Source organism: Natator depressus, chromosome 11 (assembly GCF_965152275.1).
Source record: "Natator depressus isolate rNatDep1 chromosome 11, rNatDep2.hap1, whole genome shotgun sequence".
NCBI lineage: Eukaryota > Metazoa > Chordata > Testudines > Cheloniidae > Natator > Natator depressus.
The window spans coordinates 69,042,793-69,057,053 of NC_134244.1; the positions used below are offsets into that span (position 1 = coordinate 69,042,793).

The following is a 14,261-nucleotide window of genomic DNA, read 5'->3' on the forward strand; positions in this document are numbered from 1 at the left end:
CCCTTAGGGGGCACTTTGGGAAACACTGCTTTAGGGGGTCTCAAGTGGGACATCCCAAAAGTAAGACACTCGCTATGACTTGCATCTTTGGAAAATCTTGGTCCTGTATTTTCCTAAGCAGATTTTTTAATGTTAAATTTACAAGTCATGTCAATGGACCCATCCTCCAGGTTCTCTCTTCATGAAAATCCCAGTAATTTGAATGAGAATTCCAGGTACAGAGCAAGCAAGATAGCCTAATATACCTTGCTATTCATCTATTAATTGTGTATCTTTCTCTTACTTCACTGGCATCATTGTAAATCACTGCTAAAATGATTGTGCTATCATGGGATGTCGTGCATGGTAAGGGTTGTTGCCGTCTCTCATACCACAATCATGCCATAAAGCATGGTCTAGGTATACTTGGTCCTGCCTCACCATGGTGGGCAGGGATGGAGTAGATAATCGCTTGAGGTCCCTTCCAGCCCTACATTGCTATGAGTCTATGTGTGGCAAGATGATTCAGCTCATATGGTGATAGGCAGGATAGAAAAACCAGGACAGGTATGTCTGAAAATGAGAACAATGAATTTCTTTTAAAAGCTTATACTATAGCAGGGGTGGGCAAACGTTTTGGCCTGAGGGCCACATCGGGGTATGGAAATTGTATGGTGGGCCATTAATGCTCACGGAATTGGGGGTAGGGGTGCAGGAGGGGGTGAGGGCTCCAGCTGGGGGTGTGGGCTCTGAGGTGGGGCCAGAAATGAGGAGTTCAGGGTGAGGGAGGGGGCTCTGGGTTGGTGTGAGGGAAAGTGTGGGCTCTGGGGTGGAGCTGGGGAGTTTGGGGTAAAGGAGGGGGCTCCAGGCTGGGACCAAGGGGTTCGGAGGGTGGGAGGGGGATCAGGGCTGGGGTAGGGGGTTGGGATATGGGGGAGGGGTGTAAGGGCTCCGGCTAGAGGTGTGGGCTCTGGCGTGTGGCCGGGGATGAGGGGTTTGGGGTACAGGAGGGTGCTCTGGACTGGGACCAATGGGTTCGGAGGACAGGAAGGCAATCAGGGATGGGGCAGGCTGTTGGGGCATGGGGGGTGGAGGGGGAAGGGGAGGGCTCCGGCTGCGGATGAGGGGTTTGGGGTACAAGAGGGGACTCTGGTCTGGGACCAAGGGGTTCGGAGGGCAGGAGGGGGATCAGGGCTGTGCCAGGGGATTGGGGCGCAGGCTCCGGGTGGCGCTTACCGCAAGCAGCTCCTGGAAGCATGTCCCCCCATCCAGCTCTGAGGTGCAGCCAGGCAGCTCTGCGCACTGTCCCATCCACAGGCGCCACCCCTGCAGCTCCCATTGGCCAGGAACCGTGGCCAATGGGAGCTGCGGGAGCGGTGCCTGCAGATGGGGCAGCGTTCAGAGCCGCCTGGCCACGCCTCCGTGTACTACATAGGAGCCGGAGGGGGGTCATGCCGGCTGCTTCCTGGGAGACGCCCAGAGCAGGGTGAACCCCGACCCCACTCCCCGGCTGGAGTGCCGGAGCGGGGCAAACCCCTGACCCTACTCCCTGGCTGGAGCTGAGGGCCAGATTAAATGGTCTGACGGGCTGGATGTGGCCTGTGGGCCATAGTTTGCCCACCCCTGTACTATAGGATACCTACAGCGCTATCTAATTAATGGCCTCCTTACCAACAGAACTTGTAACGTGCCTGCCATGAGAGTACTTAGGTGTAGCGTTCAGCTGCTTGGCAGAAACCCACCAGCTTCTCATTTCTCTATGGGCACAGCCTACAGCACAGGGAAGCCCATGGAAAGATTCCCAGTGACTTAGTGAACTTTTATGAGTCCTTCTACCTCCAGAATTCTAGTATCACACGAATAAAGATGTTATTGCCTGGCCCAGCTACGTTTTGTGTTAAATAGAAAAATATACCGATCTGTAACAACTGTTGTGGTTTAAACAGACATGGTGCAAATAATGTGACCACCAGTGCGCGTACGACCACCAGTGCGCGTACGACCACCAGTGCGCGTACGACCACCAGTGCGCGTACGACCACCACTGCACCTACGACCACCAGTGCACGTACGACCACCACTGCACCTACGACCACCACTGCACCTACGACCACAAACGCAACGACCAGTGTGCGTAAAGCTACAGCGGCAAACGCAACGACCAGTGTGCGTAAAGCTACAGCTACAATGGGAAGCAAAACTACCGGTCCACGTACAACTCCAGCTCCCAGTGCAAGTACAGCTGCTACAGACAAGCCAGCGGGTATGTACAGTATTCCCCAGTCTTCCCTTTGTTAGAAGATTGAGATCCAGGGTCTGAGCAATAAAATGCAGTGCTCGCTTTTTCAAATACTGGGAAATAAAAAGGCAGAGCTTTCTGTCTCAGAAAGGACGATCTTAATTAAACAGTGTCTAGAGGGCCAAATCCTCTACTGGTGTAAAGTGGTATAATGCTCTTGACTTCAATGGAGCTTTGCTGATTTACACCAGCGGGAGATCTGCCCTTCTAACGGCTGTGCCTGGAAACTCCCGCAAAGATTTTGTGGGATTGCATGGCTATGAATGAATCAGAGACTAGACAGAATTTATTCTAAAGAAAAGATATGTCTTTATTCAAATGCATGGTTGATTCTCAGTGGTTTAGATGGAATCAATATAGTAAATGAGCTATACAGTCCAACCCAGTGCTACTGGGTCATAGGTGTAATGCCATTGGCTTGACCTTGAGGGTCTTTAATACCATTACAGCAGGGCTGAATTTGGCCCATTGTGGTTAAGCACATAGCCGCTGTGTAGGATCATTTGACTTCCGAGTCAGCTAAATGGAAACGTCGCAGTCTGTGCAGACAGAACCAATGCTGGCACCATATATGGGGAAAGAAAGCCTCTTATGCGAGCAACGGTAATTTAAAAGAGCTATGCCATATGCTTTTGTCAGGGGGTGCACAAGTCTTTACATTTCAGTGACAGAAGTAACAAAGAACATATGCAGAGAAACATGTCTCTATGTAAATATACGGTTACACTTTCATTGGGGTCAACTCTGTCATCAGCTTGCAGAGGAGACCCAGTCTCATGCTTCACTGGAGTTTTCAGCCAGTTTTCTAACTGTTTTATCCAACATTGTATCATAGTTTTGTCCAGAGCTGGGAAAACTCTTCATGGCAAATAATTTGACTCATTTAGACCTATTTTCTGTTAATAAATTACCCTTGGGTGGCCACTGGGCTAGGGCTTCAGCTGGTACAACTCAGAGGTCAATGGAGCTATGCCAGCTTATAATGTGGCCTGCTGGTGTTTGCAGATTTGTTTGCTATTTGAAATTGTTAGGAACATCATACAAACATATTTGAGTTTGTGGGAGGCTTGTTTGCTTTGAAGATGTCTTTGGCTAGTCACTATTCTTATACGTGGATTGTGATTTGGTCACTTGTCACATCAGATAGCTGGGTGATCGAAACTTTTATAAAGAGGAAGAGGGAAAGCACAAATGTTTCAGTGTTCATCACAGGAACATTTCTGCCATAGACCTGCACATGATAATATTTTTGCTCAAGGTTTCCCAAGCGCCCGCTTTCCGTGAACTTTCTTATGAACAAAAAACGCTGCTGATGCCAATGAGTGCGGAAAAGCCCATTAACATCTTCTAGGCACAGAAACATTCAGAAATAGGTTGTTGCAGCTCCACCCAGCTCTAGTTTTGTCTCTAGAAAGAAAATTATGTGTCTGTGAATGAAAAGTATTGAAGAAATATTGTGCCCATTTAGAACTGAATTGCTGATTTTGAGGAGTTGAAGTAACACATGGCACTACGTGCTTTCTTTTTTTAAGCTCTAACCCAGGTACCTATAAATTAGCTGGAGAGAGCAGACGAGGGTCTGGTCTAGTCTCGAAAATTAGGTCGGCATAACTACGTCACTCAAGGGTGTGAAAAATCCACACCCCTGAGCAGTGTAGTTAAATTGACCTAAATCACCTCGTAGCCAGTGCTAGGTCAATGGAAGAATTCTTCGGCTGACCTAGCTACTGCCTCTCAGGGAGGTAGATCACCGACATTAACAGGAGAACCCCTCCCGTTAGCATAGGTGTAGTCTACACTGAAATACTGCCATGGCACAGCTATGCTGCTGTAGCATTTTAAGTGTAGACTAGCCCTGGGGAAGGGCTGGGGCTGCTCTGCTGTGGTCATGGGGCAATCTTCCTCCAAGACTGTAGCTCAGCAGCAGACCCTAAGGTGCAAAGCAGCCTTCACAGAGCTGCTGTGGTATCTGCAGCTACTGTCCTCCTGCTCCATTTCTGTGGGGATATTTTGGCCACATAAACACAGATCTACCAGCCCTGATTCTTTCCTGATCTGCAAAGGCTTCTCAAACCCTACTGCAGCAGTCCAGATTAAGCTCTCTTGTTGCACATCCCTTGCAGTCTCCATGGAGCCCTCAAACCATGTCCCTTTTTGAGCAGTGAACCCATCGTGGCTGCACTATCCACTGGTCTTTTCTGGTCCCACAATGGGATGGGCAAAGATCAAGAGTTTTTTCTTAATGAACAAACATAAGATACTTGAGAAACACTGACTAAAGCAGTTTCCAAGTGTGAATTAAAGAGCACGATTCATTTTCTCTAGAGCATTTTTAAAAATTCAGTTCAGAACCATGGTACTATACCATACATGGCATTTCAACCAAGATTTTCACAAGTGACCAGGGATTTGGGGTGTCTCAATTTTTGAGTGCCCAACTTGACACCCCTTGAAGGGTCCTGTGCTTCAGGAAGGGCAGCACATCCACCCTCTGAAACGCACTTCTGAAAATATTGGCCTTAGTATTCCATAATCTGTTCTCTACGGTGATAATTGAAGCCTTGGTTCACCTTCCCATCCTCCTCCTCAGGAACAGCTAATTGGACTAGAATTCCTTATGCACCAAACCATCCCCTCAGCTTTTCTCTTCGAAGCTTCTGACTTTAGTTTGTGTTGCACTGCAGTTAAAGTGAAGAGTGAAATCCAGATCATTGACATCACTGAGAACAGCGCTAAGCTACGCTGGGTGAACCCTGAACCCCAGACCATTGACTTCTTTGACATCACCATCACCTCAGCACAGGACCACTCTCTAGTCCTGAAGCTAAACTTAACCAGCACTGAACGGGTGATCGGAGGCCTCAGAAGCGGGCAGAAATACCAGGTAGCAATTACTGGGTACCACAAATCACAAGCCAAAGTAACCTACATGGAAACGTTCAGCACAAGTAAGTGTCTTTCTGGGCATGTGGGATGGAATAAACATTTTTTTCCAGGGGAGATGTTGAAAACATTAAATGGAAAAAGTCACAAACAATGGAGAGTAAATTGGTGATGATTATGATGATTCATGCCTTGATAATGCTCAGTGTGTAACTGTATGTCTTACATTCCACCTCTCAGCGCAGCAGCCTGGTCTGTGGTGCAATGGCAAACAGAAATTGTTTGCAACAGCAAATACAAGTTGTCATTTCAACTCAGTTAAACTGATGAAGATTTCGATGGAACTAGTCCATTCCTCAAAGAGGAATTTGTTTCTTATTGTGTGTACAGCCGCGAGCACGATGGGGCCCTGATTTTTGACTCAGGCCTTCAGTATCAAAAGAGCTCAGCTTCCCAACTGTCCTAGTATAACATACTATATGGGTCCATTCAGAGGGGATTAAGCAGCAGGTTAGTCCTCTGGAGATCCAAGTTCAAATCCATGTGTAGATAACTCATGAAAACCACCAAACGCTTTGGCTATTCAGGATAAACCCAAGCTTTTTGCTGATCAGCACTGAGGTGTATTGGCAGAGCAGTGTGGGGAAGATTGCCCTGTGCCTGCCAGCTCCATGACCGGCTCACTTTAGTGCTGATAGAGCCTCTCCCAAGGCCTGTTGGAGTCAGCGGGAGTCTTTCCAATTATTTCAGTGGTTTTTGGATCACGCTTGTTGCAGTTGCTTACCTTTGCGAGCAATCAGTTCACCGGCCAGAATGTTCAGAAAAGACGTGAGCCCGAAGAAGAGGCATTTGCATGAACTGAGTTAGAAGCTAGGATGCCGATTAAAAGGATTCCCCCATCACTGCTGCCTGCATACACCCATGCTTTGAAAAACAACCCTGCCCACAGAAGCACTGCTGCAGAATTTATGAAGAGGGGTGTGTCCTTCTGGCTGAACCAGTCCTCTTGACTGCTGTTATACTTTGGGCAAAACCCATTTTGGTGGAAACTGCCATTGCAGTGTGAAGCAAGGCCTTTTCCAGCAGAGTTCAGGCTTGACTAGGTCTATGTATCCTTGATTACATTCAGCACAAATCTTATCATCAAAGCAGCTGTATAACTGCTACCACATCTGGGAACTGCAAATTGCGCTGGGGGGGAGGAGCATGCTCAGTTGTTGTACATTGGCATAGCTCCATTGAAACCGATGAGGTGGCACTGATTTACACCAACTGAGTATTTGGCCCACTGAGTGGGATCATTGCCCTTCCCAACCCAAATCCATCCTATACAGAAAGAACCAGTGTCAGCTACTTTTGGGCACCATCCCCTTCCTTCCTCCCAACCTTGGGGGGTTTGGAATCTGTACTGTGGATGGGGGGAAGAGATGGGTAGGGAGAAGGGGCAGCATGCCTTGTGGAGATTGCTCTGCCTTGCACTCCAGAAGTCCTGGGAGCAGTTGTATCCAGGAGAGAGTTCTAGGTAGTGCACTTACCATGGGGCTGTGCTACCAGCAACTGTCTTGGGGGGGTACTAGGGACCAGAGCAGGGCCTCCGTGCAGATCCCAGGGGATCCTGGAGCTTGAGAGCAGGCCCCCTGGACCTTTCTAGGGGTTTCCAAACTCCACAATAGAACAGTCAGGGGAAATCTCCATTAAAGGATTTTTATGGAGACTTCCTCCCCAGGAATCCCTGCCAGCGGGATTTTTTCCCTGGGATGGTGTGATCTGGCCCAATGTAAGCACTGATGAGTAAACACTGTCTTTGTTATAATACAGAATAAAGCAGCCCATCCTGTTAGCATAGTTGCTGGAGGGAGAAGAATTAATCCGAGATGCAGTTACTCTGACATGAATTACTCATTGTGTCAGCTGCAACCAATATACATTTCTAGAGTTTATGTATTTATGTAAAGAAACCCAGCTCTGAACAGTGCTGCATCTCTCCCTCCCCGTACTAGCACATTTTGTTTACCAACTCTTATTCCATTCCTTCCATAATCAATATGATCTAGGCTGTTTCTGGTTGACAAGCACAGTTCCTGGTCCAGACTGTAGATTTCTAGTAGGCAAGAATAGAAGACAGGAGGCTGGCCTGGACACATTGCTAGGGGAGGTGGTGTTGGTTTTCCTTTAGCTACATGTGTTGCTCTAGGATTTTTTTTCCCCTTTGGCTGATCATTCCATTTGGTTTTGCTCTCACAGAAAGTATGCCAGTGCCCAAGGCACCTTCAGTAGCGACTGCTAATCTGATGGTGAATACTGAGCCTTTGGAACGGCCAGAAATAGGTGAGTAGCAATGTACTTAGCAGTATGGGAGCAGTAGGTTCCATAATTACCTGTGTTGGGACTGTACTAGGGCCTCTGCTAGACTCTGCTCTAGCTCCATTTAAGTCAATTGACTTCAGTGGTCCTTGATCAGATCCTAGTGTAAACTGCATGGAAATCAGTGAAGTTATGAAGATTTCCACCAGCAGAAGAACTGGCCCTTTATTTCTGTTGTGAATTAAATTATTTCCTCAGACAATTAAGGTGCAAAGTGCTGGAAAAGTGCTGTTCATTCAGGGCCAGATTGTGCTGGCCTGCCTGAGCCAGAGCAGGAACTTACTCTGAAGGAAGTCACACTGATTTCAATATGACTGCTCAGGGCATGAGGTACAACACCCTGGGCCTGGGCCAAAGGTCACTGAAGTCAATAGAATTCTTTCCATCAGTTTCAGGGGCCTTTGGATCAGTCCCCACATAAGTAAGGCTAGCACAATCTGGCTCTTAGGCAGGCCTCAGGCATAACCCCATTAGCTGTTCTGTACTGTTCTCCTGACAACCTCCCTTCCTGACCTGAAGGTGTAAACTGTGCAGGATGCTCTATGGCACATTGCACCATTGTACTGGAGTGTCAGACTGGAGAAGGAATGAACTGTCCATCAGAGGCTGAGCTGAGAACCATCAGATGCTTGGTTCACTTGGCCCCTGGGTGTAATACAGAGCTCTACCCAAGAGTTTGCGGCCTACCAGGGAGTAAAAGTGAAAGATTTCCCAGGGATCCTATGAAGAATGGTCATGTGACCTTTTGAGTTGGTTTAGTAAGCTTCCCTCACACTGTAAGTCCTACCACCGGCCCACCCTCATCTTCATTTCTTCCACCATGGCATCAATGGTTTATTGTAATAAACCATTAATGAGCAAGTAATCAGATCCTATTCAGTGATTAACAGTGTGTTTATTATTAACATTTGTTATTAACATGTAACCATTGTAGTGATTAATACCTATAATGGCTCCTCCACTTTGTTTTAAATGACCATAAAGATATTACATTAAGGCCCCCCTCCCCCCCCCCCCCAAAAAAAGAAAGGTAAACAACTGATTGCACCGAATGTGATCAGTTACACCTCAGCTAGCACTGATCTCAGCCCCTGGCTGTAACACCTGATTCACAAATGAGGGAGCTCTGGACCCTCAACTCATGGAAAACAGCTCCGTTTCATTACAGTCATTGAAGCAGCACTGTTTTCCATCGGCTGAGGATCTGGCTCCCAGTCTGAACCATAATCCTGAGGTTTGTAACCTTTGTCTTGTTAAGACCTTATTGCTACCTTAACAATGTTTTCTTTGAAAATAGGTTCTGAGCTTTGAGTTAAAAATGCAGACCTGGAGGGTGAGATTTTCAGAGCTGGCTAGGGGGTTTGGGCGCAAGGTTCTCATTAGATTCTAATGGGAATTAGGAAGTTCTTGGGCCAACCCACACAACCCCACTGAGGTCAATGGGGTTTGCCTGGATGTACATGAGGGTGAGATATGGCCCCTGTTCTTTAAACCAGATTGAGTTTATTCAAGTGATTTTTTTACACACACTGAATCTTACCTTTGCCCACAGCCCCAGGGTACTGTGAAGGACTAGGATTCCTAGGAGCATCTGAAAAATCTTTGCAAGCTTTCCTACAGTTAACACTGGCACGGGGGAGGGATGGGAAGGGACAATCTCATTATGGGTGTCATATGTATAACTGCCCTTGCATTTAAGTAGCACTGCTCAGCCGCAGCACTTTGAACTCGCCGGCTCCAAATTAGCAAGATTTCATTTCTCTCTTTGGACGACATGCCATTGCTGAGATTGCCTGTAATGCACTGAATGGTTCCTTCGAAGTACATCCCTCTCTTCATTTGCTGTCTTCCACCATTTCCAGTGTCTGTGTGTGAACCATTTGCATTTGCTTCCCCCCCCCCATGGTCTTTCACCTGGAATGACACAGCTGGCTTGGACCGCCCAGCTACTCTGAAAGCACTAGCCCTTGTCTACACGTTTAACCCTTTGTTTGTCATGCCTTCCGAAACAGCGGCACAAGATGTATGGTGCACTATACATCTCTGTGTCCACGTGTGACTTCATAGGACATACAGCGGACCGCGGGAATGCTTAAGGGTTGATATATGGAACAAAACAGCATCAAAATACATAAATTATACACCATAGAATAGCTAATCAGGCACGTGTGCCTGTGGAATTGATACAGGCTCTCAGAGGACTAGGAAATGTGTTGCTTAGAGAGTCATGGGACCAGAGAAGCCCGGGTTTCCAATAGCTCGTGATCTGGAGGAAACATGCAGTTTGATGCAGAGTTCAGTAGTTCATACAGTGGCATAGCTTATCTGGATTCCATCCAGGTGCTTAAGACATTAACCAGAATAGCATACTGGAAATACTGGGTTACATAATCTAAACCTGCATACAAGCTTTTGTGTCAGTTATTTGGCATGGAAAGAGGGCACATGTTAAAAAGTAAGGGCCAAATCCTGCAGTCAAACTCCTATTAAAGTGAATGGGATTTTTGCCTGAGCAAGAACTGCAGGATTTAGCCCTAAACAATCACTTTTGGACTCCAAGTAATATACTCTAATCTTCAGTTATTTAAGTCAGACCTTCTGAAATCAGTGAGTTTTTTAAAAAAATGTACTTTAAACCCAAAACTCATGCCAAGGCAAGTAGGTTTTTGAATACACACTTCAGAGCACAGAACTCTTCAAGCCCAAGCCTGCTCCCATTAAAATCCACAGCAGACTTCCCACTGATGTAAACTGGAGCAGCCTAAACCACAGCAAGCAAACAATCCCTATCTAGAGATCTCAGAGAAGACCCAGGAGTAAAGCTGAAATTCCAAAGTGTTTCATCCATTACTTTCCAAAGAAAATCCAACCACCATTCGCTCACAGAGACACCACCGATTCGGAGCACTTGAAAATGACAGCTTCGTCCTGGAACTCTCCATTTAAGGAGACAGGATTTTAAGTAAATTTTCCCTTTGAAATTCCAGCCTGCACTGTTATCTGAGGAGCTTAAGGGAATAAGTCACATTGACCTTCCAGGGAAGCTGGGAAGCTGGCTCCTTTAGCCTCCTGCAGCCTCCCTGACTTGATAGCTCAGTGCCTTCATACTTGAGCCCACACTGTTTTTCATGCTTTCTGCCAAGTTAGAAAACCTCAGTGATCTCTAAACTGACACCACTACCACATGATTCCTGCCATGGAAAATGTCCAACTCTGACCGATGGCCCAGTTATTCCTCAGAGTGCATGGGATGGGGGTGTATTGTCCAAGCAGAGTTGGGTGGGAAACACCATGACTGCGTATGGCATAATGCCAAAGGGACTGCTGGGGGCTTCCCAAAGTGATACTTGCTAGGCCTGTTAAAAAGGTGTAGGGTGTGTTTCCTGCTGCCACTGGCTGGAGGTGGTGGTGATCAGCCTTCATCCCCATCCTAGTCCCTTTGGGCTGTCCAGCATTGCCATCAGTGCTAGAAATGTCCCGATCCTCCCAATCTCAACTCCACACAGCTGCATTGTGGCTCTCTTCTGCATTGGTGCACACAGGGAATCCTTGTGCCCTTGGACATGGGCATCTCAGAGCCAGCTCATGCCACTCTTGCCCACAGAGGAGCAACCTTACTTGGTGAGTGGTTCCATTAAAAGGAATAGGGCTGCTCCTGGAGTACAGCACTACCCCGCCTACAGAAAGCGGCACAGCCTGGCCCATGACTTGCCCCTCATTAATGGATGAGCTGACCATGATTACGCGTGTGCTGAGTTCTTCTGCTTAGATCTGCTTGGTAGCAAACTGGATAGGATCGCGAAATCTTACATATACTGCAAAACGACATCACAGTCTGACGTTTTGCTCAGTTGGGCGCAATCCCTGTCACCCCCCAGTATCCCTGGTTTCTGGGGGTTTTGCTTAGAGAGGGCGAGATTGTGACCCCTCCTCCCCGATGAGCTGTTATTTGCAGAGGTAGTTCCCGTTGACCACTCCTGTGAATAACTGATCCCCATTGGAGCGCGGAGCTCACAGTCTGGCCTAGAGAAATCGGGTTTTGACAAATATTGAAATTAGGCCCAAAAAATGGTTTTGTTTTTTCATGAAACCTCAGCAAACAGTAATGTCCCTGATTTCACTTGGGCTGTGAAATGTTTTACACTGTTCTGGCACTTTCCCCATGCTCTGTTCTGCCCCGACTCCTACATCGCATTGATTTGGCGCTTATGTCCTAGGCTAGGTAGAGGCACGTACAAGCCTAGCACATTCCCTGCAAATCTATGCAAAAAAAATAAATAAATAAAAATCTGGGGTGCATGCACCAGCTGCTTGGCATGTTTGATCTGGTGTGGTTAGTGCAAGAGTATGTGCAGATATGACTAGAGACCTGGCACAAGCCGAGTTCAGGCCAGGCCCAGTTTTACTGATGACTTTTTAAAATGCTTGATTTTTTTTGTTTTGTTTTTGCTCTCTTTGCCTTTTCAGCTTTTAACCCTTTCAGAGTCATTTAACGTTTGCACATTTTGAAATTCAGATTTGACAGATCCTTGCTTGCTGGATTTTGACATGGGCACACAGTGCAAGGAGTATCAGGTTATGTGGTTCTTTGACTACAAAAACAAGATCTGCACCCAGATTTGGTATGGTGGGTGTGGCGGTAATGCCAATAGATTTGAGACAGAAGCTGATTGCATTAGCAGATGCTTGAAGCCATGTAAGTACCACATGGGGTTAACCATTTTTGCACTTTTATAATATTGTCAAATAAAATTTTAGATTGGCAAGAAATTTTGGTTGAAAAACAAAACCCCACACACTTTTTCCCCTACAGCAGCTGAGAAAGTCATGCAGCAACCACCCCTTGAGAAAAGATTATTGCCAGGTAAAAGCACAAATGCAGCAGATCCTGCATTTAATCTCACTGCTCCGGCCACTTCTGTTGCAAGCTTTGCCACTGTGGGACTAGGGCAAATGTAACCAGAAAGTATGTTTTTTTCACTTGTCCACTTGACCAGCTGTGACCACTTGACTCATCACGTGCTTTGCATGGACACGCTGTTGGCATGCCTCATGTTGCATCCAGAAACACAGTGTTGACACGAGTTAATTACAAACTGTAGTTACAGCAAAACCGGGTCGTTTATTTCACGATAAGTATATGGTCACTGAATTGGAGAGGATTGCAATCACAAGGAAACTCGTGTTAGCACTGTTGTGTTGTCCCCTGGTAACTGTGTCCCTAACTAATGCCATCACTCTGCTGTATGCGTTACTCCTGGGGGAATTCTGCGCCAAAATATCCAAAATTGTGCACCAAAAAAAAATATCCAAAATTCTGTGCCAAAAATGCAAAATTCTGCATATATTATTTGTCAAAATAATGCAATATAAGAACACCAGTTTCACTTATTTTGGTAATTTATTTAAACTACCATACAGAAAAAAAATAACAATAACTTCCTGAACAGTTAAGTTACAAATACTTGGTAATCAATACCCTGCAATCCAGTTATAATCCTGGGTTTTCATTTACTTGTATTTTGGCATTTGGTGTTCTGTAAAGTAGAATGTCACTCTATATGGCCAAGACTTTCACACATGAAAATTATACAGTTTTGCTCGTCATTGACCTGCATTTTTTTTTAAATGGATAAGTAAAATAGAACCTGAGCTGTAATCTAACCCCACTGTGCCTCTCTGGTGCAGGAAAAAAAGCGAGAAAGCACATAGATCTTCCTAGCTGAAGAGTCCGTTACCGTCATTTCCATTAAGGCTCCTTTACACCACTCTGGCAAGGTAAAGGAGCCTTAATTGACTGATGAGAAGACTTCACTAACAATGGGAACATTAGCAGCCTGCCTGCTTAATTGTTACATTTCTGCTCCGTCTCAGGGACAGAGCCTGCTTCACAGAGCCCTAGGCCTCCAAGTCCGGGATGCAGCAACTGCGAGCATGAGGGACAGAGTGACTCTCTCTAGGGACGCATGCACACTTGCCCAGCCTCCCTCCTCCCCTGCACAGTGATCTGCTCTCTCTGCTGCTGGCTGCTCCCAATGGACTTGCCTGGGCTGCCAGGGAAGGGCATCTGTTCCCCACAGATTTCTTTGCTCCCCCTTTTTTCTGCGGGGGAGCCAAGAAATCTGCAGAAGGTATGAATTCTGTGCCCCTGGGGGCACAGAATTCTCCCAGGAGTAAAGTAGTTTGGATCTGTACACTTTTCTTTAATTGAAATACTTAATTGAAAAATATTCCTCATTGCTTGGGTCTTGAGTCCAGATGTTCCCCTTATGTGGAAAAACCCTCAAGAAATGGGGACTGGGGGGAACCCACACTAGCAAACTGCAATGTTCTCCTCAAGGAATTTCCTCTGCTGTAATGTGGGGGTTTGCAGCTTTGTAGACTGGACAGAGGGTGTAGCCTGTGATTGCATGGGATCTTGAAGATCAATGCACAACAGACTTCCTCCTCCATAGCAATGGCCACAGGACAAAAACCTGAATAGAAAAGAGTCCTGCCAGCATTGATGAAGCCCTGTCTCCCTGCAATGGTTGTGCCCTAGCCCGCTCTCTGAGAGGGGAGACAAACCCAGGAAGGAAGCTAATGCCAGAGAACCACAGCAATGTAGTGCTAAAAGGAACCTTGAGAGGTCATCTAGTCCAATTGCTAGAGGCAACATGCAGTGTTGCCCATACAGCCATCCGGGAAATGGGATTCTTCTTCAAGTGATGGTCCCTGTGTGTGAAATATACATAGG

General features: G+C 46.6%; 1 protein-coding gene across 1 annotated transcript in view; it reads left to right on the plus strand.

The window, feature by feature from the left end:
* The window catches only part of COL6A3 (collagen type VI alpha 3 chain), an 84,590-nt gene that overhangs the window by 54,841 nt on the left and 15,488 nt on the right, over window positions 1–14,261 (plus strand). The window contains exons 37-41 of the mRNA XM_074968153.1: window positions 1,926–2,242; window positions 4,963–5,226; window positions 7,406–7,489; window positions 12,042–12,221; window positions 12,339–12,389. Of these exons, the coding sequence (XP_074824254.1) occupies window positions 1,926–2,242; window positions 4,963–5,226; window positions 7,406–7,489; window positions 12,042–12,221; window positions 12,339–12,389 (896 nt within the window). The remainder of the gene's footprint in view (window positions 1–1,925; window positions 2,243–4,962; window positions 5,227–7,405; window positions 7,490–12,041; window positions 12,222–12,338; window positions 12,390–14,261) is intronic.